Raw genomic sequence first — 24,209 nt, 5'->3', positions numbered from 1 at the left:
TTTGTAACCATGGCCAGATCTGTGCCTTGCCACAATTCTGTCTTTGAGCTCTTCCGGCAGTTCCTTTGACCTTATGATTCTCATTTGCTCTGACATGCGTTGTGATCTGTAAGGTCTTATATAGACAGGTGTGTGCCTTTCCTAATCAAGTCCAATCAGTATAATCAAATGAGGGTGTAGAACCATCTCAAGGATGATCAGAAGAAATGGAGAGCACCTGAGTTAAATATATGAGTGTCACAGCAAAGGGTTTGAATACTTAGGACCATGTGATATTTCAGTTTTTCTTTTTTAAGAAATCTGCAAAAATGTCAACAATTGTGTTTTTCTGTCAATATAGAGCGCTATGTGTACATTAATAAGGAGAAGAAATAAACTTAAATGATTTTAACAAATGGCTGCAATATAACAATATAAGAGTGAAAAATTTAAAGGGGGTCTGAATACTTTCCGTACCCACTGTATATATATATATATATATATATATATATATATATATATATATATATATATATATATATATATATGATCAGTGAATTGGAAAAAATTAGAATCAATTAAAAATATATATATTTTAAATTAAAAGAAAAGAAAAATAATTAAAATCTTAAAAAAATCATAAAAAAAACAAATATTTTATTATTATCTATATATATTTTTTTATATATTTTTAAAATTAAATTATAAACACACACACACACACACACACACACACACACACACACACAAAAAGAAAGAAAGAAAGAAAAAAAATATATATATATATATATATATATATATATATATATAAAATCTCTAATCAATTATTTAAAAAAAATGATAACAACAATAACAACATTCTGGTTGCTATGTAAACTCGTGTCGTTGCTAAGAGGAAGCGGAAGTGACGCGACTGAAACAGGAACCATTTCAAACGCATTAGTTCTTCCTACACGAGTGCTCTATAAAGGGAAGGAAAATAACGACACTTCCGCCCTATTGAGTGCACTACACATGTGATGAGTGAGTGTATTGAGAGTGCGCCACTAAATTTCTCTCTTTTTTTTATTGAGGCAGGGTTTTTGTGAACCATTTGATTTGTTTTAATATATGAAAACATTTTGATGCTTTTTAGATTTGAGAAAAAAAAAAAGTGCATATTTGAAGGAAAAAAAAACCCGTAATCGAATGCAGATCTGTTGTATTTTTTTCTGGTGCATTGGTTTATTGCATTAGTGCTCTGGCCTGTGACTGCAACACAATGGAGGACAGAGGGATGCAGGGGTAAATGAGTGCAAGGCTCTGCATGGTGGATATTCTTCTCAGATCCATTGCTCAGTTTTTTCAAACACCTGATTCTCCTGAGCTGTTCTTCAGCCTTTTGTAAGGTGTAGTTCCTGCTCTAATCCTGCATCTCCATTCACCTGCACTGTAATCTCTTCACATATCACATCCTTCTGCTATGGATTTCCCTTTCGACCTGAACTCTCTCTTCCCGGAGAGGATCTCAGTGCTGGATCAAAATCTCTGTTGTGCTGCCCGGAAATCTCATGGAAGGTAAGATTATTTATTTCCTTATAACAAATGCCATCCAGACATCCCTCCAGTCTGCACTATACGAGGTGTGGCTGTTGTCCTTCATGCTCTCCAATTAAATCCTATTGTTGCTTTGCACAATGATGTCTCCTGATTGTGAGCCACAATTTAATCCTTTCCCTTATAATAGATAAACAGAGACTTTATATTCATATATTTGTTGTATATTTTCAATTATTTATATACAATGTATCTTGTTATCTGTAAATATAAAGGATCTATCTATCTATCTATCTATCTATCTATCTATCTATCTATCTATCTATCTATCTATTTATCTACAGTATGTATCTCTGTCTGTCTGTCTGTCTACAGTATGTCTATCTATCTATCTATCTATCTATCTATCTATCTATCTATCTATCTATCTATCTATCTATCTGTATATCTGTCTGTCTGTCTGTCTGCCTGTCTACAGTATGTCTGTCTATCTATCTATCTATCTATCTATCTATCTATCTATCTATCTATCTATCTATCTATCTGTATATCTGTCTGTCTGTCTGTCTGTCTGTCTGTCTGTCTACAGTATGTTTATGTATCTGTCTGTCTGTCTGTCTACAGTATGTTTATGTATCTGTCTGTCTGTCTGTCTACAGTATGTTTATGTATCTGTCTGTCTGTCTGTCTACAGTATGTTTATGTATCTGTCTGTCTGTCTGTCTGTCTGTCTGTCTGTCTACAGTATGTTTATGTATCTGTCTGTCTGTCTGTCTGTCTGTCTGTCCTTCCGTCTGTCTACAGTATGTATATCTGTCTATCTATCTATCTATCTGTCTGTCTGTCTGTCTGTCTGTCTGTCTGTCTGTCTATCTATCTATCTATCTATCTATCTATCTATCTATCTATCTATCTATCTATCTATCTATCTATCTATCTATCTATCTATCTATCTATCCCTCTGATAACTCTTTTATTACATAATTTAGGGCTGCAGCTGTTGATTATTTTAGTAATTGAGCATCCTATTAATCGAGTAATCGAATAAGAAGTACTTTTTCTTCATGAAAGAGCGATACCAAATATACAAGAGAAAATAAGACGGGTCTCTTAAAACAAACAAGTAATTTGTTTCCTTTTATGAAAAATGTAAAATATTATACTAAAATTGCGATCTGTGAAAACTAAACCTATTTAGTGCATTTGATTGCCATATTACATCAAAATACAAATATATAAATAAAAAAATCATAAATAAAATAATAAAAATATATTTTAAATGACTTTAAAAAAGGTTAACGCGCTGTGGTTTCTTTATGTTTTAGTTGGAATGTTTTGTTTTTTTGGCCCGGATCTTTGTCTCGTTTATAAACGTGGTGAATGCACAAAACGTGCGTGTGCCACTTTTCACGCGAAGGTTGTGATTTATAAATCAGACCCCAGAGCGTTCCAGAGTTTAGCAGGTGGTGCGTCTATAGTAATGGTCCGTGGGGAAACACAGTGCTCCGCGTGTAGTTAAATGGATTAATATTAATCAAAATAATAACTTTTTTGGTAAAGGAAAATAACATGGATTAGAGGGTGTGTCATATTTTCCATGTTTCAGTCAATCGCAAATGAAGAGATAATGATGGTTCTTAGTATTATAATAATAATAATAATAATAATAATAATAATAATAATAATTATCATAATTATTATTATTATAACAGCAACAAAAATGCTGCTCAGTGTCAGAATTGATCTGAAGGCCTTTCCAGGAACATTGGGTGTGCACCAGATACACACATTTACAGACAACATACACACACATTTATACACACACCAAAATATGTTGACAATTATGGGCAGTTTAGTCTAGTCCAGTGGTTCTGACCTTATTTCTGCCATTCCCCACTTTAGAGGGGGTGGATTCTGATGGTAAAAAACGGTAATTTAATACTTTAAGTTGAAAAAATCCCTCATTTATTATCAAGTTATAAATCAGTAACAATCATATAGAATCAAGGTCAAATTAAATAATAGAGAAAATAAAATTGTAGGTGTTGAAACTGATGTATATACATATAAAAAATCCCGACCTGTCATGTCTTCATTCCCCACTAGAGGACCACTGGCTTACACAATCAATTCTGTTTTTGAGAGCTTGGATGAAACCTGAGAACCCAGAGGAAACCCTTTTGGTGTCAGTGTGTCTACGGTGTCTAGAAAATGAACTGGCTTCCGAGCCAATGTGTTTTCATACCTTTACGCCCAGTGTATCTGGGATGTGCTTTAGATCCATAGTGACTGGAATAAAGTGCTTACTAAAGATGGATGAACATGCCCACTACTATTAATACTGTAAAAGTCACTGAGGTGGTATGTGGAAGAACTTCATGGTTCAGACAGACATTTTTTCCTTTCACCCTAATCAATTTCTTTAAAAGTCTTCTCAAATATACCCCACCTCACATCTTCAAAAATCAACATTCCATAAGTATATATAAATATACTGTGATAGAATGAATAAATAATTAAGTAATAATGGCTTATTTTATTCATGTTTTTGTATTTTAGACCCGACGCCCAGAATCAGACTGCCACTGTAATTGATGAATTAGGAAAAGCCTCAGCCAAGGTGATTTCTAATTATAATCCACGGTTTCCATGGTTACCTATAGATTAGTGTTGTCCTTAAACATTTTTTTTGCCATCAGGCCCAGAAGCTGCCTGTGCCGATAACGAGTGCGGCAAAGCTTCAGGCCAATAGACATCACCTTTACCTGCTGAAGGACAGAGAACGTAACGGGTAACCTGCATGTTTTACCCTTTTCCAGCATTTAGCCTTTTTCGCTGTTCTCCTTCTAGCCGTCATTAACACCTGACTCTGTCTTAATCAGGAGCCGTGGAGTTGCAGTAGGATACCTGAAGGTCGGATACAAGAAGCTCTTTCTGCTTGTAGGTGTTTTTTTCCTTTTGCCCAAAGGTGTAAAGTAGGTCAGAGCTCAAGAGCAAATTTGATCAGTTTTACAGTCGATGTTTTACAGTGTAGCCCGATATAGAGGAAACATTCTCACATTATCATGTACAATGATCACACTATATGTATGTGCATGTTGTGTTGGTGAAAGGGTGTGACCCTCATCTTTCTTGTGCACTCCTGCGTTATGCCTCAGGACCAGCGGGGGGCGCATGTGGAGACCGAGCCCTTGTGTGTGCTGGATTTTTATGTGACCGAGAGCCTGCAGAGACACGGATACGGGCTGGAGCTGTTCCACTTCATGCTGCAAGTCAGTTCCCAGTATTACAAATATGCCCAAAAATTTAGTAATGCGAAAACTCTCTAGTAATACAGTAGCAAAGCACTACATAGTAATTGAGGAATTTATTGAATGGGTGGGTTGGGCTTTTTTTTTTCAATTTTATATGCCAATTAATCCAGTATAATTACATTTCGCTGAGGCCATGATGTAGGAACATAGACATGCTCCTGGTGGCAAAAAAAAGGGGGGAAAATTTCATATTGGACGTTATATATTTTTCCTCAAAACAGCACAAAAGCAACTTTGGAGATGAACCTACAAAAAAATCGTTCATGAATTTGACCAATGTATTTATTTCTATTTAACCGACCTAATTTAATGAAACAAACCTGGACATTATAGCAACTGATATACAATACAGTAATATAATAGATGTAACGTACTGTATATCCTGTTTTTATAACATACTGTATATTCTGTCCTCTAGCGCATTGACCCTCTTCAACCCTCGAATAGTATAATATACACACACAACATTTTATTATGGTTTCTTTATTGATTGGAAGAAAAAACACATTTTCTGATGAAGCTGCTAGTTATGAGCAATATGGAAAATATACACTGACTTTCTTAGTAATACAGATATACCTGCTCGGTAATGCTATTATCCAAACAGCTAATTGTGCAGCATAGAAACATGGACATACAGGTCAAGAATTTCAGTTGATGTTCACTTCAGACATCCAACTCCCTTTTTCGATCCTAGACAGTTCTAGAACTCCAGTCTGAACTCCAGTCTGTCAGGTTTACAGGAAATAGTGCAAAAAAAAACCCCTCCCAAAAAAACGTCTGGTAAGAGGCAGTTCTGTGAGCTGAAAGGCAAAAGAGATCAGAGAAGAATGGACAGACTGGTCCATGGTGAGCAGAAATACATTTTAGATCACATCAGGTTCAAGAACTGGAATACGAAGGAAGCCTTCAAAAAGGGCAGAATCCCTAAAATTAGACACAGGGAAAAGGATCGGGTTATATTTTTTCAACTGTCCTGCTGCTATCTGCACAGGGGTTTCTAATAAAGTGGACAGTCAGTATATACTCTATAGATATATAAACATTCTCCTGATTGGTAGACCAGTGCAACCAAATCCCATTAAGCCCAGCACATAATGTTTTAAATTAGACATTACAAAGTAGCATCAAAAGGTTTCGAGACTGGTTTTGTAACACGCCAACAGATGGCAGCACGAGGCTGCACGCACAGTCACAGGGAGCACCGACCTTCATAAGACATTAGGTTAGAACACAAACACGAAATTCTGCATGAAATCGGGCAAATTTACCACAGAGACTTTTGACACCATTCGGCAAGTTTACGGCGATGCTGCAGCTAATCGTTTGAGGTGTTTTGAGTGGCACGATCGCTTCAAGAGCGGAAGAATGTCACTAAAAGACGACGAGAGATCAGGAAGACCTTGGACGAGCTCAAATCTCGAAAATGTCGAATCATTCGGCAACTTGTTCATGTTGACTGTCGGAGAACAATCCACAACATTGCCGCCATTGTCGGCGTGTCGCACCGAACAGTCCAGGCGATCCTCACGTGTTATTTGAACATGCGCCGAATTGCTGCTTAGTTCATCCCCAGGCTGCTGACCCTGGATTAGAATGTCGACGATCATTACCGTTGACGTTTTTAGGCGTCTGAAAGAGGACATCGGCGAAAGCGACCGGATCTGTTGTGCGCTAGTCTCGAAACTTTTTAAAACCACCTCCTATATGTTATTTTTTTCCCCTCAAAACAGCACAAAAGCAACTTTGGAAATGGCATGTATTTCTATTTAACAACCCTTATTTATTCTTCTATATATTTCTGAGTATGACATATATACTATATATACGACTATAAATTCTTTCCGAGCCTACTGTATAATATGCAACACAAAGCTCTGTGTACTCATTTCTCGCTCTCCTTTCCTTGTTTCTCCCACTTATTTTTTGTCTTACAGCACAAGAAGGTGGAGCCTGAACAGATGGCTTACGACAGACCTTCCTCGAAATTCCTGGCCTTTCTAGAGAAACACTTTGAACTTAAACACAGTGTGCCTCAGGTATGATTGACCCGTATTACTTTACCACCGCACCACCTGTTATTTGAGGTTTGTGGCCTTTACGAATGATCACCAAACACCAAACTCCACACCCAGCCCTGAAACCTTCCCACTTTAAAGGAGGGTGTGTGTGTGTGTTTGTGTGTGTGTGAGACAGAAAACCGGAAAGGAATTAAAAAACAACTATGGCAGTTGGATCAATTTTATAGTGAAGTCTTATTCACAGGAGAGATCTAAAATACTGGACAGCTCGGCAGGTTGTGGGTTTAAATCCCAGCACCACTAAGTGTTGACTCTTAGAGCAAAGCCCTTAACTCGTAACTGCTCTGCCAAATGCAGTAAATGTAAACTGATGGCACACAGTTTTGGAGGTAGAATGTAAATTGTTTACACAGACATTTACAGACAACCTTTAAGATAAATAAAGGAAAGCATCAAAATTAAACAAAAAGCAATAAGGATTATTAAAGAATGATGTATTTTTGTTTGTCTCACTTTTTCCTGAATTAGGTGAACAACTTTGTGGTGTTTGAGAGCTTCTTCAGGAACAGATCAGGTAAGATTTCTGGAGGGGTTTGAGGTTGTGAATGTTTTTTCTTTCCTTTTCTATTTACTCATTTGCCATTTAAATCTATCAGACATTTTCTGGATATGAGATGATCTGTTATCTTGATAGTTATGTCCAGGTTGATTGGTTTTATATTTCTTATATTGAAATCTCTTATTTCTTTACTTGTGTTTTTTTTCTGTATCCGGCTGATCTCCTGAAGCACTATAACTCCTCACAAACACTTCACGCAGCTGCACAAGTAAACCCTTAGGAGTGGCAGTTTAGCCAGGTTGCATATCTAGACCAGTGTTCCAGGGAAAATAGGAGTGCTTTATTGGTTATTTTTATATTTGATTCAAGCTTCCTTGTTTATCATGACATGTTTATTAGTATTACTTTTGTCGTTTATTCTTTTTTATTCTCATTTTTTATGTACATACGTATTTACGTTCGTACCATGAATTTGTTCATAAGTTATGACTGTAAACAATCAAATAAACAATAAAATATACTAAAACATACTAAAAAATTCAAAATACTATATACAATATTTTGTATTAAGTAATAAAAAAAATTATAAAAAATTTACTTAAAAAAATTCATTCGCCCCGGTCCAGTGCACATCATGTAGACTCGTTACTCGTTGATGACCAGCTCTCCTCCGCTTTGAATTTTTTTGACTCCGAACAAATTTAAATTTGAGGACAGGTTTGTTCGTATCCGCGAAAATACATAAATTAAAAGTTCGTAAAGTGAATGTTTGTAAAGTGAATGTTCGTAAAGTGAATGTTCGTAAAGTGAAAGTTCGTAAAGTGAATGTTCGTAAAGTGAAAGTTCGTAAAGTGAAAGTTCGTAAAGGGAAAGTTCGTAAAGGAAAGTCCGTAAAGTGAATGTTCGAAGTGAAAGTTCAGAAGTGAAAGTTCGTAAAGGAAAAGTTCGTGAAGGAAAGTTCATAAAGGAAAAGTTCGTGAAGGAAAGTTCGTAAGGAAAGTTCGTGAAGGAAAGTTCGTAAAGGGAAAGTTCGTGAAGGGAAAGTTCGTAAAGGGAAAGTTCGTGAAGGGAAAGTTCGTGAAGGGAAAGTTCGTGAAGGGAAAGTTTGTAAAGGGAAAGTTCATAAAGGAAAAGTTCGTAAAGGGAAAGTTCGTAAAGTAAATGTTCGTAAAGTGAATGTTCGTAAAGGGAAATTTCGTAAAGTGAATGTTCGTAAAGGGAAAGTAGGTAAAGGACAAGTTCGTAAAAGGAAAGTTCGTAAAGTGAACGTTCGTAAAGGGAAAGTAGGTAAAGGAAAAGTTCGCAATGTGAATGTTCGTAAAGTGAATGTTCGTAAAGTGAAAGTTTGTAAAGGGAAAGTAGGTAAAGTGAATGTTCGTAAAGTGAATGTTCGTAAAGGGAAAGTAGGTAAAGTGAATGTTCGTAAAGGGAAAGTGTGTAAAGGGAAAGTTCGTAAAGTCGGGAGCGTATGTAGTTAATAGTCACTTTTTTTTTTTTTTTTATTCTAAACAAATTTGACTTTGATGACAGGATTTTCGTATCCACCAATGTTCATAAGGGGGAAAGTACATAAAGTGAAAGTCCGTAAATTGAAAGTTCGTAATGTAAAAGTCCGTAAAGTTAATAGTCACTATACAGGTTTTTTTTTTTTTTAATGAACCATCATGTCACACCTGTGACATATTAAAAGTAACCCTTCTCATCACTCATTCTTCCTTTTCCATTTTCTGTAAATGCGCATAGTTATCAATCATAGCTTCTTCAGATCCAGACCGGCAGGTTCATGATGCTGTCGCACGAAAGACAATTATTTTTAGTAAATGAAATATGCGTAACAATTTCAGATTAGGCACAAATCAGATGATCGCTAACGCCAGCAACACGGCAGCAGGCAAGCAGCTTCCAATCACGTTGAACCGAATCGATACTGACACTGAACTGGCCCGGCTCGTTCTCTGACGTTGGATGTTTATGATTGAGCAGAAGCTCAGAAATAAAGACTCAGGCATGTGGAAGTAAGATTGAATTCCAGATTGCTAGAACCTGTGTTAAATTTTTTTTTTCTTTGCACAATGGAAACTTTGTGCCTGAACAAGTCTGTACACGCGCCGGCCTGTTACGTGACACTCATTGCACCGTAGCACAAAGTGGGATACAGTGAGATGACGCTTTTGGCTGCGTTTGTATCTTAGAATATCAGACCTGAAAATATTTGAAATGAATATGTTAATTGAATCGATCGAATGTTGAGATTATTATTATTATTAGAACAAGTATAATATAAGAAACTACGAATTCCATGCATTTATTATTATTATTTTATTAATTACAAATCGCTTTACAAATTAAAATTTTATTAATTACAAACAATTACAATGAGATGAATTACGACTCTTTCTCATAATGCGCTGGTGTTCTATTTGGTTCACAGAATGGAAATTGGTGTTTTGAACTAACGATAAAAACAAATATTGCTGCAATTCTGTTGTACGATTTGTCACATTTTTTTTCTTATTTGATTAATAAGTGTTTGAAATGTTTAAAAGGCATAAATGAATCTTATGGTCTGGTGTCAACAAAACATTTTGTCAGTATATTGTATTTAATGGACTCAATGATCTTGTAATGATAAATATTAAATACATTGAGGTGTGTGTGTGTGTGCGGGTAAATACACTAAAATAAATGATAGAATTAGGATAGCGAAGGGGAACTGTTGTATAATGTCATGATGGCTCCCCTTTTGTCGAACTTCCAGGCGCTCCTTCCTCCCCTGTGACGGATCAGGGGATGTACGGCTTTTTGTAAGAACGCTCACTTTCTACTCTCCCTCCCCTTTTCCCCCTTGCACCTAGCAGCAGCCTAGCAGCCTTTTCCCTTGTTTTTATCATTGCAGAACCTTCTCACACATGAGGCATCCTGGTGTGAAAGCTGTCCCACCTCACTCATGCTTCCAGTGTATATCCGGCTTGCTCGCTGTTTTTCCTCCACACTTCGAAACAGCATTCACACCTCTGCTTGTGCTAATGCAGTCTGTCCCTGAGGAAACCTCCTCCTCATACCATAACTAAAAAACCCTACAGAATCCCGATAATCTCCCCCAAAAAAGCAACAATAAAAAAAACGCTTACTGTATACATTATGTTCATGTTGGAGCTGAATGATGGCCTGCGTACTGTTTAGGCATATATCAATATAGAGAATGTACACTTCAATATTTAATAAAGGGTCTCATTAGTAGGTTTGTGTTTATCCATATAGGCACAGCTGTCATGCCGTGTTTAACAGGATTATTGTGTTTTCTATAGCGGCCCAGTCGAGAAAAGCGCCTCCAAAAAAGCTAGAGGGAGAGATCAAACCGTATTCACTAATGGAGAGAGAGGGTGAGTGCATATACTCATACTTATAAAACACACTTATGTGGTGCGCCGTGGCTCATTTATTGCTTTCATTCATTAGTATTCAATATCGGCGTTATCTTCCTCAGGGTCATGGTGGGTGCTTTGAATTATTCATTCATTATGTTGAAATCTAGCTGTTTAGGTTTGCTAGGAAATATCAGACTGTCTGATTAAAAAGGTTGAGACAGGGTTTATAAAACACCTCTGCACACACCTATTGTGTCATCTGAGAGCAATCAATAAGAATGTGAAGAGAAAAATGGAGTGGCCAGGAAATTCCCCCACAAACGCTTCAGTGAAAGTTTTCGAGATGGTAACTGAATTTTATTTTCGTGCAAATGATAAGAAGTGAATAACGTGCATAGTTTAAACATTTTTTAACATCCGGCTTAATAGGATTGAAAATGATGCATAGAAACAGACATATGCATAAAGAGTGACACTTAATAAATAGCTGTTTGTTAATGTGATAAGAGAAATTGCACAATCTTTAGTCATTTGTCCATCAAATCAAATTGGAAATAAAAAGTTCCAGATGAAATGTGTATCTTACAAGAAGACAACTTACTAATATAAGTCCCATGAACCAAAAAAAAGCAGTAGAAAATGTTAGGATTCAGCAAAAAAAAGTTATAAAAGCATAGAAACACATTTTTCAATGTTAAGACCTATACTTTAACATCAGACTATACAAGATACATGTCTATCTGTCTGTCTGTCTGTCTGTCTATCTATCTATCTATCTATCTATCTATCTATCTATCTATCTATCTATCTATCTGTCTGTCTGTCTGTCTGTCTGTCTGTCTGTCTGTCTGTCTGTCTGTCTATCTATCTATCTGTCTATCTGTCTATCCTGTCTGTCTATCCTGTCTGTCAGTCTGTCTGTCCGTCCGTCTGTCCGTATATGTATATCCATATGTATATGTTGATTTGTTTTCTCCAACCGTGATCATTCCAGGTCTCGAAAATGATGCTTCACCACTATCCCTCAAGGTTATAATATGTTAGACAGTCCTTAACTCAATTTCAGTACCTTCAGCAATCTCCCTAGTTTTCTTTGCTTGATTCAGGCTAATCATTTTTCCCTTCTGAAACAGAGTTAACATGGTTAACCAACAATGTTATTTCAGAAATGAGAAGCTTCTAACTGTATCACTTAGGGTTAAATAAATTGTTGCAGGCTGAAACATATTAATCACTGCAGTAATTTTCCAATGGAAAGCTGTATTTGTTTAGAAAAATCCAGATGGTGACTTTTTTTAATTAGGTGGTGAATATATGAAGAAGGAACATCTGTAAAACGTAAACAAGCATTACAGTTTGGTTCCTGCATTAATGCTTAAATACTTGTAACTTGCTAAATTTTAAGTAACTACTCAAGTATTACTAGTAATTCTTTAGTAATTATTGCTCATTCAAATTTACTGTAACGCTTAAAGAACCGTATTGATTATCCATTTCAGAATCATTCAGAATTACTTACAGATAATTTCCTGCTCATGACAAGTCCTTATGTACTTCAGTGTTTATTGAGAAACTGTACTGTAAATGAAAAATGTAATATCCCTGGTACCATGGGTGCACATACTTTTGCACTTAAATGGCATTATTTTGATTTATGAATGCATTCTTTTTGGAATATAAAAAAACAACAACATACGACTAGTTCTGTGATTAGACCTTATCATCTAATTCTAAATTAAATAATAAACCGAAAAATACATTTCTCCTCTTTTCAGAGGGTTAAGGGCCTTGCTCAAGGGCCCCCAGAGTGGCAGCTTGGCGATATCGGAGCTTAAAACTCTGACCTTCTGATCACCCAGTAGCCTTAACCAATGAGCTGTATGCATAATCTGTACAGAAGTGTTCCTCCTTCCTCATGTTCTCCTCTCGTTTCCTAAAGCTGTGAGAGAGGAGCAGAAGGCCCTCCCGTGGCCGTTCACCCGCTCCACGGCCGTTCCTCAGTCTCCTCCTCTGGTGGCATCCTCCCCGTACGCTCGCTCCCTGAGCGTGGGCTCGTCCCCCAGCCACACTCCTCGTCCTCAGCCGCACATTCCTCCCCACCTGGCCGACAATTGCAGGACAAAACGCACCAGGTACACGCCGCTTTCGCTCACCTTTAATCCCCTCAATTACTATGTGCAATTCTGTGAGACAGTTTTATGGTCAGTAAACAAGTAATAATCCAAATCAGGTGACCGAAAGCTCTCATATAGCAGATTTCCATCATCATTCTGTACAGCCACTTGCAGAATGAGCGTATGAAATAGGTACATTTGTTGAAACTAACCCAATGCAGCAAGATGATATATGAACTATATCGTTTTGCATACTAACTAGCTACCCCCTAGCTTACTAGCTAGAGTAATAATGCAGTAAAGTTACATCAGTCAAATTATTGGTTATTGGTTTTTAGGAAACCAATAAATGACAGGGTGTCATAGACATTAATGATTTTCTATTAACAGCTCAAACTGGTAATTTCTAATATACCAAGACAGATGGCTAACAATGGATTTTTGTATTTAAATGTCATAATTTGATTGATAGATAGAAAGATAGATCTATAGAGTCAGTAATACAACACTTCTGTTATAACAGCTGTCTATTCCTCACCAGCCCTACTCTTTCCACTCTTTCTAAAAATGTTACATACAAATATCCTGTTTATTATTAGCTGATTGTTGTCGGCTAAACAACCCTTATGTTGTTGCTATTAAAAAATATATATATTTGTACAAAGACATTAATGTCAATCTGCTGCCAATAATCACCAACCTTTCACCAATCAGATTTGAGACTTAAGTAATCATATATGCACCAATGATATTGGGACAGCTGACTTTTCCAGCCATATGTGGTTCTTTCCCAAACCGTTATCGCAAATTTAAAGACACACATTTATACAGGACATTCGGATGCAGTCGCATGAAATTTTCACTTCGCTAGTTCTAGGAGACCCAAACCTGTTCCATTGAATTGGAACAATGACTGCATCCCAGGATTCCTCACCTCACCTACATCAGTACCTACTTTACTAACACCCTTTTAGCTGAATGAGCACAAATCTCCACAAGCACACCTTAAGATCTGGTGGAAAATCTTCCCAGAAGAGTGGAAGGTAGAGCAAATTGGGACTATATAAAATCACACATTTAGACTGTAAACTGTATATGGATATGTATATTTGTATGTAAATATGTGTCTGTTTGGTGAACTTGGAGCATAGCGAATCAAAGCGAAAAGGAAGTGACTCGAGAGTACAAAGTCCCTGCTACTGAAGTTTACAGCCTTGTTGACTCACCGCTCATTTAAAGGTCACTTAACAAACGTCCACAAAACTGTTAAAGTGTTAGCCTAGCCCTCAAGACGGTGAGCGGTGCAGTAAAATCAGCGCTGGACCGCAGCCCACGAGTGGTTCGTCGTACAGCAGATGGAATTTCCTCTCATTAGTGTCTCATTGCTTACAGCACCTCTTGGCTCTTCCAGCAAATCATTTTTCTCCTTTCTAAACAGCTTCTCGTTCTCTCTTTCTCTCTCTTTTCCACTTTCATCCCTGCTTCGACATATTCATTTTGTGCACGATTCCTTCCTCTGAACCCTCACCCTGTCCCCCTTCCCACCCCCATTCAACACAACCGGATCTTTTCTTCGCCGATGCAATCGATTTTTCCATCTTACACAACACGCTGCATTCTTTTCGCCTCGTCTCTACAGTTCTCTAAATAGATCTCAGCTCGGCTTCCATTGACCTTTAAACTTTCAGCACAGAACTTTTACGAACTTGAAAGCACATTTTATCCTTTTTAGTGATTTGTTTGATTGTGGCTAATTTAAGGATGTGCAGAAATTGTTCTTTTAGGGATGTGAAAATGCAGATGTTTGTTTTTTTTCATAATATGGCAACGATGAAGAAAAGGAAGTAACTTGGAATAGATAGGGTTTTGAAATGTCCTTGTATTTGCTTCATCAAGACTGTTTTAGTAATTACAGAAGTGTAAAATCTTTCCGAAACTTAAGTCTGGTCAATCTGTCCTGATCTTGTGTCGACGCCTCTTTTTACTAGTAGCACTTCGATCTCAAATAAAAACAAAACCCCAACCTTCCACCAAAAAATGTCAGATTTTATTACTTGTTCACATCCACGTACTGATTTATGCCTCAGTGTGTGTCATGCTCATGAAAGAAGAATCGAAGAGCACAAGGAAGTTGAGTTGCACATAACGCATTCATTGCATTCCTCATTATTTTCTCCACATAATTTTATGAACTAAAGTTTTGGTCCTCTAATTATGTTCCTTTTCATTTTTTTTTTACTTTTTGTCCTATTTTCTTTCCCATTTCCTTTTTTTTTCTTTATCGCATGCCCTCTCTGATCCCTCCATCATCCCCTTTCCCATCATCACCTGTAGCACTCAGGGTTTGGTTGCCAGAAACAACCTTTACAGTCGCCATGTGAACAGTCGAGGCCTGGGGCTCTTAATGGCTGAACAGCTGAAGCTGCCAGGTAACACACGTTTTGAACTATTTGTGAACTGGCACCGTGAAGTGTGTGTATGTGTGTGTGTGTGGAAAAGTTTGCAGTCTTCAGAAACCGCCCCCATTTCCTAGGTGTTTACTCGTTAGCGGTTATTGTGTGTGTATGTGTGTGTGCTTCCTCAGGGTTGAAGCCAGTGCTCAGTGAGAAAGTGTGTGACGCAGGGGGACAGGACACACCGGGACATAGAAACACAGCAGAAAGGTTGGCGTGAGAGTTTTAGACTTCGGTTACAGATCAGTGACAGATCAGAGAAATAGCAGGAGATTCCTTTAATCAGTTACAACCTACTTATCTCAGCTACTTCATCTGACTTCCTCTAATCTCTTTGTTTTTATTCTCTTTTCCTCAGCACACAATCTCAGGGCTCTTCTGTGTTTCGGCCACCGCTCCCGGGTGTTCTCGGAAAGCAGGACTCCTACCATGTGGCTTTAAACAACGCGAGAAGCGTGTCTAATGCCTGGGCGGCGAGGAATCCTAGGAACGAGGAACAAGACCTCTGGTCCTGGACCGTCGCCGGAAATCAATGCACGTCCCAGTGGGTCAGACGGAAACATGAATTTCGCAGCACACGCCCGTGGTGAGATCAGAGAGCAGGAGGGAACTCGATTATATGAGGCGGTGAAACGAAACCAAACAGGGATCAGAAAAGCAGCGCTTTCTGTAAAAGCCTGAAGAATGTAAGCCATCAAGTGCACAAGCTTGCACAACTCCAATGTGGCAGCTAGGGGAAATATTTGTAAAAAGAAAACGACAATTTTGTACCAATTTAACAGAAATAAAAAAATATCAGGGATTTTTTTGTATTCAAAATAAACTAAGAGCCAATGGATCAACTTTATTTTTATTTATTTTTAACCAATGTCACACGATCGTACCGGTGTCCAAAGCATTGAAAGACAGATGTCAAAAGGTCCTCAGTTTTTCATCGAAAAATACTACTAATAAGATTTCTACAGCGAAGAAAACAAAACTCTTCCACATCATATCAACGACAAATCCGACGGCATGTCCGAGTGGGATTTCATGCTGTGAATAAGCGCATTTCCAGCTTTCACACAATCAGGAATCCTTGCAAACTTGTGTTCACTTGCAGCCATGTTTGATACTCCATAAAAGACACTAATGTAGAAGAATCAGAAACAATAAAACATCCTTGGACTTCTGTTTAGACGTCAGACGCTTTATAAAAGGTGATTTATTTCAAAATATTTCCAAACCGATAGAGACATAAACAACTGTGAGGGATTCTATACACAGGCCTGGCGCCTTGGGTCGCTTTACAACCTCCACTGGTCTTCTGCCAAACATGATCGTTGAATCAGGTAGGAAGGAATTCCAGGGAAAATGTCACGATGTTGCTGCGCTCACCCTTCGAGAGGAGGGCAATCCCGCCTAGCCATTTGTTGCTTTGTGTAAGCAACGCCACGCCACACCGCTCTGCTCTTGCTCACTGAAGCCAGACAGGAGCTAATGTCTTAGATAATGATTACAAGTTAGTGCACACTTTATCTAGCCTAAGACTGCTGAGGCGAGTTGGATACCAGACGTGCTACAGTGTAAAGAAAACATCGGCTTTTCATTCCCTCGGTTCATTTAAACCACTACATTATTTAATTCTATCATGTTAACTCAAGAGCAGGAAAGAAGTTCTGTCTATTTTATCATGATTCATTTTTAATTGGTTTTATATTATTTTTAAGGTACAGTTCATGATCTCGTGCTTGTTTTTTTTATTTTTCTCCCTCGAGCATTCCTGTGTGCTTTTGTCAATGCCCTCTGAATGTCTCCTTGACCTGCATGTTCCTACTGAGCGCTCTGTAGGAGTGTGAGGTAGATGTTCGACTGCAAGAAGCGGGGGTAACAGTCCAATTCCAGTAGGGCACGGATGCGTTTCTGAGCATGGCACAAGGAGTTGTGAGATGGAGCTTTCAGCAGCTGCAGTGTGAAGTCTCGAGTCTTACTGTCCAGGTTTACCTGAAAAAAAAGGGACAAGATGGAGTTAGAAAAAACAGACATACCTTCGTATAATACAGTGCATTCAGGAAGGATTCATTTGCCATAGTGACAAAATGATCAGATTTTTTTTATAACTCTAAAACGGCACAATGACGAAGTATTTGGAGCCGCTGTTTTAAAGCTTGGAATTTCGCTCAGCTGAATCGCTTCAGATTGTAAAAATCAATCAGATAAAAATGCATATCAAAGCAAAAAGCCAAGCCAGGAGGTCAAAAAACTGCCACAACAACCAGGACTCTTCCTAGAGGCTAGCCGACTGGCCAAACTTTGCAATCAAGGGAAAGAATGGGTAAGACAGGATAGCCAGATGTTCACTATGGTCGATCTCCAGAGATCATGGGTGGGAAAAGAAGTCAGATGTAGGTCTCTCTTGGTGCATGACGTAAAAGCCTGTTTGGATTTGGAAAAAGTTTGCTTTCATAAATGTAAGTAGGCTGTGATATGTCATGTGAAATACATCAACTTGACAATGGTCTTAGCCAGGAAGAGTAAAATCAGCAGTGTAGCTAAAACATCCACTTCTTCATGTGACTAACCCTCTGTTATGTACTGTACTTGAAGAAAAAATGCAATGTTTGCAACATAGAGGCAGCTGCTGGAGGGGGTGCAAAAACTCACTAGATTACGAATCGTTGAAAAACTTTGTAAAGTCAGTGACAAGGTAAAAAAAAATAATAATATACAACTCCAATTGCAAAACAGTTGACACTGTAAAATGTAAATCAAAAACAGTGCAATGATTTGCAAATGTCATAAACCCATATCTTATTTACAGTAGCGCATGAAACGAAAAATACAACAAAGAAAACCCAGAACTGTTGAGCAGCTAGAATCCTGTATCAGACACATATGGGACAACTTTCTTCTCCCAAAACTTGCAACTGGTCTCCTCAGTTCCCAGATGTAAACGGACAGAAGATGTGATGCTACAGTGTTGAACATGGCCCTGTCCCAACTTTTTTTTTTTTTTTTTTTTTTTTTTTAAACCTGTTGCAGCCATCAAAATGGCCTTATTTTTTTTCCTAAAATGGTACATATTCTCAGTTTAAACATTTAATATGATTTTGTTTTATTGTGAATAGAATATGGATTAATGAGATTTACAAATCATTGCATTATGTTTTTATTTACCTTTTGCTCATTGTCTCAACTTTTTTGGAATTGGGGTTGTAGTAACAAAAATGTATATAAGTAGCTTTTAAATTAATTGGAAAAAAATATCTTAATTTATCATTGTTGTTAAACTCATTAAAATAATAATTTTAAAAATAATTTGATAAAAGGTCATGTAAAATTAGCTATATTCGCATTAATGCAGCCCAAAGCAGACAGTGTATACTCAAAATAGTTCCATTCTTTTTCCATAACAGCTCTCGTTGATATACATTAGCACTGTTATGGTAACGTGTGAGGACACGCCTCTTATTTGGATTTGTAAGAGAGATGTTTATTTATTTTTATTTTTGAAGGAGTCTCCAATGTCAGTGCCTTGTAACATAGCTAAAGCTTTTCCTCTTCACTAGGTCGTCGTTTATTTCTTACGATAATAAGCATACAATAACATTGGAGAAGCTACATGAGTATTTCCACATTAAAAAAAACACATTGGATTATAAACACATTTCATTATCTCAGAACCTCAAACTTGAACAATTCAGTAGATGATGATCTGAATGAAAAACCAGGAGCACTAGCGATTTTCTCATGACGTGTCCATGAGGACTGTATTGTGTGGTTATCAGAAGGTGGACTGACCTCACGAGGTGCACCAGGCTGTATGTAGGTGGCAGTGATATCTCTGGCACGTCGGCCCAGGCTGAAGTTGTTGGATGAATGTCTGTACTGCTCACAGGCCATGTAGAACTGCAGGTTTTCCTCGCTGAACTCCGAACGCAGGAATGCGCCAAACACTGATAGGGCCACTGTGAGAGAACAAGTAAGAGAAACAGAGAAAGGGTTAAAGGACGTCTGCAATCATGAAACAGTCCCTGAGGACTGGGAGGAGGAGGTGGATGGGGAGGGGGGGTGCAGCAGAGAGGATACACAGATGGGACGTTCACACAGCATATACACACAAACACACGTATACAAGTTTAAAAAAGAAAAGCAGTAAACCAAACATTTCAACTTTGTCTAAACCGTTTCCATTGAACGCACAGTTTGTCCTGCTGATTGCTACATTTACGTGAGGAAAAGAAACCATGGGTGGGGAAAGGAAAGGGAGGAGGGACTTGCCAAAGCAGATGTTACAACATAGAAAAGTTTCACATAAGAACTGGGGATCCACCATGACATAACATAAATAGAAATGTATTCATGCACTGTAGTATACATCAAATGGTTTCTTGAATTCATTCTGAATCTAAACCTTTCCTAAAAACTGGTAAAATAATAATCTGTTAGTGGAAAGTCCAGAATTAGAAATACTATTTACACTTCTATAAACTATTTGCTCCAGATAAATCCGAAGTGAAACAGCGTTCAGGAGTTCCTCAATGAGAAATTGTGCAAACCTGCTTTCTTTTCTTTTGACTATCCCACTTATCATTCAACTCAATCGAGAAACTACCATGTGAATTCAAATGTGACAGGAGAGAACTCGTCATGCAACTTTCACGACTTAGTTTGGTTTCCTGCCTCCTCCTTCCATTTTATTAGAAACCTGCACACTTATTGAATATAAATAGTACAATTGTGTGGATTTTGGCGAAGATCTTTACTTTGAACATCAGAACGTGTCAGAAAATATTTCAGACATTGCGGACTTTTTAGGGTTTCTTACAACAATAGAAGATCAGAAGAGAATGGTCTGACAGGTCCGAGCTGACAGGAAGTTACTAACTCAGGTAACCATTCTTTACAACTATGGTGCACAGAAAAGCATATCAGAATGTACAACAAAACATGCTGAGGCGGATGAGCACAAGTCCGCTCCGGCCATTCAAAAACCCCAAGTGACAGCGGAAACAAACTCCCCCAAAGGATTGGAAATATTGGGGGGAAAAATGGCCTGGTTTCAAATATCCAGGCAACTCTGCTGACGTGTCCACACTAATATGTTTCTCTCCGTTTTGGCCATCCGTTCACACTGATACAGTGTTTTTAGTCAACGAAAATGTAGCTTTTTGAAACTAAAATGGATAAATTTCTTGATAAACACCGTTTTGTTGTGAATGTAAAAATGGAGGCTTTCGAAAAATGATGATGCATTCTAGTCATGTGAAGATTTTGCCGTGTTTTTAGACGAAAACGCGGTTTATTTGATCTGTATTAGTGTAGACGTAGCCTTAGACTCATCCTGCCTTTTGTCAGGAGTTCAGGTTGTTGTTGGTGGTGGTTTTAATGGTTCAAAATATGTTTTCTTGGCACACATTCAACTCCATTGTTCGAATAATGATTGTTATATTTACATTTACGCCAGACACCTTTATCCAAAGCGATTTATAATGATCTCATTCATAAAACAGCAGTTGAGGATTAAGGGCCTTGCTCAGGGGCCCAGCGTGGGCAGGGGCAGATAAGCGGTGGTGGGATTTGAACTCACAACCTTCCGATCAGTTCCATAATAATGCTAAAATAATGTGCCATTACACAAAGCCCAAGTCATCTCAAAGTAGTTACATGAACATGATGATAAGTTCAGTGTATTTAAATGGCCTCCTCATTAATCAGCTCTGAATCCAACACTTTGCCGAACGGAAGACGCCGACAGCTGACCAATCTGCAACAATCATGTCAACCTACACCGCAGGAACGTTTCCTACACCTTGCGGAATCCATGCTTTGAAGATCTGAAGCTGTTCCGAGAGCTACCGATTCACGCTCGGCAAACAAAATCCGTCTCACACCAGAAAACAACAGTCCCCGGATGAAGCCCTGCAGGCTTTAAAAAGAGCCGTTCTTGATCCGTTTTCAAACATAACCAGTCAAACGAGCAGAAAGGGTAAACCCATGTGTGATGTCATCAACCGATCACTGCAGACCATAAAAGCTCCTCTAACACTCTCGAACCTACACAGGAACAATTTAATTAGCCGTAAATTGACAATCATAGGAATACAGTTGCTCGTTCACCTCTGCTGTTAAGAATGACGTCGAGCGACTCCGCCCATTTCTCCAACTCCGTCCTGCTGAGACGGGTCTTCGCATGACCCACCTGACTCCACTGCTTCGTGAAGCGGGATCGCCGCTGTTTGGCACTGAGCAGAAACGAGAAACCGAGGGGATGAGGAAAGATTTTGGCAAAGTATGAGCAAGAATAAAGGACATATGAGGCATTAGGATCATTTAAAAAAAAAAAAAAAAAGCAACAAAGATAAGGGGGCAAAGAACAAAAACATGAACTAGATAAAATTCCAGAGTCGTGAGTCTCATTTTCAATGGATTCAAGCCAAAAACCACACCCACATATAAGCAGATAGCACAATATCACGTCAAGGAAGAATGTTTACATGGTATTAGGAAGAACATGACTAAAATGCTTTTGTGATTTGTGAACTAAAAACCGATCCTACCTGCTTTCCTGCTCCTGTGTTTCCGTTACAGTGAGATTGGGATTGCAAGTGGATGCGTGTGGGCTCTGCGGAGAGAAGAGGAAGTGATTTTTTTTTTTTAAACAAAAGTAAATCGGGTCAAATTTCTTTTTCGCTTCTCTTTTTTTCTTCCACAGGGGACTCGATTCAAGAAGGGATTACGCAACACTTGCGCTTCATTAACGTCATGGGCAAAAGTAGGACACGAGAACAGAAAAAGCATTAAAAGTGCATTAAAGACAAATGCACACTCTTCGAAATGGCCTTTCAATGGTTTGCTTTCGGCTTGACTGTGGCCTTTTTTTTAGAATGCCCATAATGTCGAGGGTTATTTAGTGGCTTCCTCTGTCAGCACTGTGTCAACAGAATGAAAGGCATGACGACACACATTGGCGCTCTGGCACACAGCTTTCAATTTAGAAGAATGTCTATGCAAATAAAAGGCCAGTAGAGAAAGAATTCCCATTTGAGTCATCTCAGGGTTTCTTCTCTATGTTGTCTCAAGGAGATTTTAGGCTCATTGGCTGGCAAATGAACTGAAAATACAATAACTTGCAACAAGTTAATAAACACACCCTGTTTGCTGATTGGGATTTGGAAACCATAGGAAACAGACTTCCCTTTTTAAGATCACTTCCCCTCTTACCTGCCCAAATAGACTCTTTAGTTGTAATTTAGCAGCCGACAGCTTGGCCCGGACATGGTGCCGGTTCTGATGCATTCCTCCTCCTGCGTTAAAGCAGAAGGCATTGAGCGTCGGCGAAGACGCCGGACACGGAGACTGGCTGTCGTCCTTCTCGACACTCCCCTCGCTGCTGATGGAGCGTGGTGCCAGCTGACTGTCGCTGTACGCCCTGAAGCTTTCGTTGAGACTGGTGACCTTGAGCAAACCGGGTGCTACGTCTAGTTCGGAAAAATCCTCCACACTGTAACTGTCTACCCTGGAGAGCTCTTTTGCAGGTCTGCTCGCTGGCTCTTGCAAAGCGGCCGGCGTCGCAGGCAAAGACACTGTTCCGTGATCCGCTGTGTTCCCCTGGCATGGCATGGTCATATAGGCACCCGGTCTTTCCACTCTACGAGACTGGCCATCCTTCCGTGACTCATTCTTCCAGGGAAAGATGTCCAGGTCCAGGAGTGAGCCTTCTGAACTAAAGCGACGCATGATTACTTATTCTGTAAGAAACAACGAGAAGAATTACAACGGTTAAGGATATACGAGAACCAGGAAAACGAGGTAATGTCTGATGATCAAGTTGAGCCCAGTGCTTTTCAAGTACTGAGTGATTTGTACTGAAGTAGGTTCCTTGGAGACGATTTATAATCTAGGAAAATGAGCCCAAGGCTCAAAGGGGAATTACTTTAAATATCAGCAGAACAAGCTGGGGTTTTTTTCCTCTTTTTTTTTTTGACAGAACACCTTGACCTGATAGATTGGCGTCAAATAATAAGGTGTTTACAGGGCAATCGATCTTCAATCGAGCTGGCATCTTCAGTAACATTATACAACATCATCAAGGTACACTGTGTGATAAATCAACAACAAACAACAAACCACTACACACGTCTTAACCATTTTACACACTCCAGATGTGACAGGTGGCATTTCTAAGCAAGTGTTTACACATTTTCTATTTTTTATTTTAACACTGATTAGTTTACAGCACAATGATCAGACCTTCAGCATTTCAGGGAAGTAGAGGCAGATAGGAGGCTCAGCTGCTGTTGTTGTTTTTTGTTGTTTACATACAAATAAAACCTAAACAAGACCTGTTTTAATGATTAGAAGAGATATTAGTGAGAAATATTGCTTTCCAAGCCATACCTTATGGTGACTCCAGGCTTCTTCTTCTCCACATGTTAAGTGCTGGACGCTTTTCTAACACACACACACACACACACACACACACACACACTTTTTTTTCTCAACTTCCTTGGAATCCACAAGAATCTTGTTTTAGATGCTTAAAACACCATCCTGATGTTCAAAGCTACACTTCGACATGCGACTTGGACATGTCCACGCCAACTCCGGAAAAGCTGTGCAGATTTGTTTCTTTTTCTTCTTGCATGCTTTCTTTACTTTTTTTCCCCCCCGAGAATAAAAGCAACCACGCCCTCTTCCACTATAGGCCACGCCCCCGAGGCCTGTCCAAACCTGTCCGCGTTCCAGGTGCGTGGGCGCGCGCGTGCGCGTGCATGTCCTCTGCTTTTTCCTTTTCATGCTTCTCGCGCTTCAGCGGTCTCTCTCACACACACACACACACACACACACATAAACAGCAGTTTGAGGACAAGTTCTTCCACATTT

General features: G+C 38.7%; 2 protein-coding genes across 7 annotated transcripts; one reads left to right on the top strand and one right to left on the bottom strand.

The window, feature by feature from the left end:
- Window positions 1-1,012: 1,012 nt before the first annotated feature.
- On the top strand, window positions 1,013-16,182 carry atat1 (alpha tubulin acetyltransferase 1). 6 transcript variants are annotated; one of them, XR_006924948.1, is made up of 13 exons: window positions 1,013-1,536; window positions 4,075-4,135; window positions 4,215-4,306; window positions 4,398-4,455; window positions 4,674-4,787; window positions 6,767-6,868; window positions 7,379-7,424; window positions 10,168-10,213; window positions 10,718-10,792; window positions 12,717-12,909; window positions 15,226-15,320; window positions 15,476-15,554; window positions 15,703-15,764. XR_006924948.1 is itself a non-coding variant. In XM_046843864.1 (12 exons), exons 1-11 carry the CDS (start codon window positions 1,442-1,444, stop codon window positions 15,301-15,303), a joined length of 960 nt encoding a protein of 319 aa, XP_046699820.1. In that variant the 5' UTR covers window positions 1,013-1,441; the 3' UTR covers window positions 15,304-15,320; window positions 15,476-15,836. The 6 variants fall into 6 exon arrangements, 4 of the variants coding, with proteins under 4 accessions (XP_046699820.1, XP_046699821.1, XP_046699822.1 ...); XR_006924949.1 differs by lacking the exon at window positions 15,703-15,764 and having other exon boundaries at window positions 14,531-15,320; window positions 15,476-15,527; XM_046843864.1 differs by having other exon boundaries at window positions 15,476-15,836.
- On the bottom strand, window positions 16,183-24,209 carry si:ch211-152p11.4 (regulator of G-protein signaling 3). Its single transcript, XM_046843868.1, has 6 exons — window positions 23,724-24,209; window positions 22,548-23,074; window positions 21,884-21,948; window positions 21,444-21,568; window positions 19,125-19,291; window positions 16,183-17,327 (listed from the first exon to the last, which is right to left on the bottom strand). The coding sequence occupies exons 2-6, from the start codon at window positions 23,061-23,063 to the stop codon at window positions 17,157-17,159; spliced, it is 1,044 nt and encodes a 347-aa protein (XP_046699824.1). The 5' UTR covers window positions 23,064-23,074; window positions 23,724-24,209; the 3' UTR covers window positions 16,183-17,156.

This window comes from Silurus meridionalis, chromosome 29 (genome assembly GCF_014805685.1).
Source record: "Silurus meridionalis isolate SWU-2019-XX chromosome 29, ASM1480568v1, whole genome shotgun sequence".
NCBI lineage: Eukaryota > Metazoa > Chordata > Actinopteri > Siluriformes > Siluridae > Silurus > Silurus meridionalis.
The sequence above is the reverse complement of the archived record's forward strand: the minus strand, read 5'-3'. Positions and strand labels throughout refer to the sequence as shown.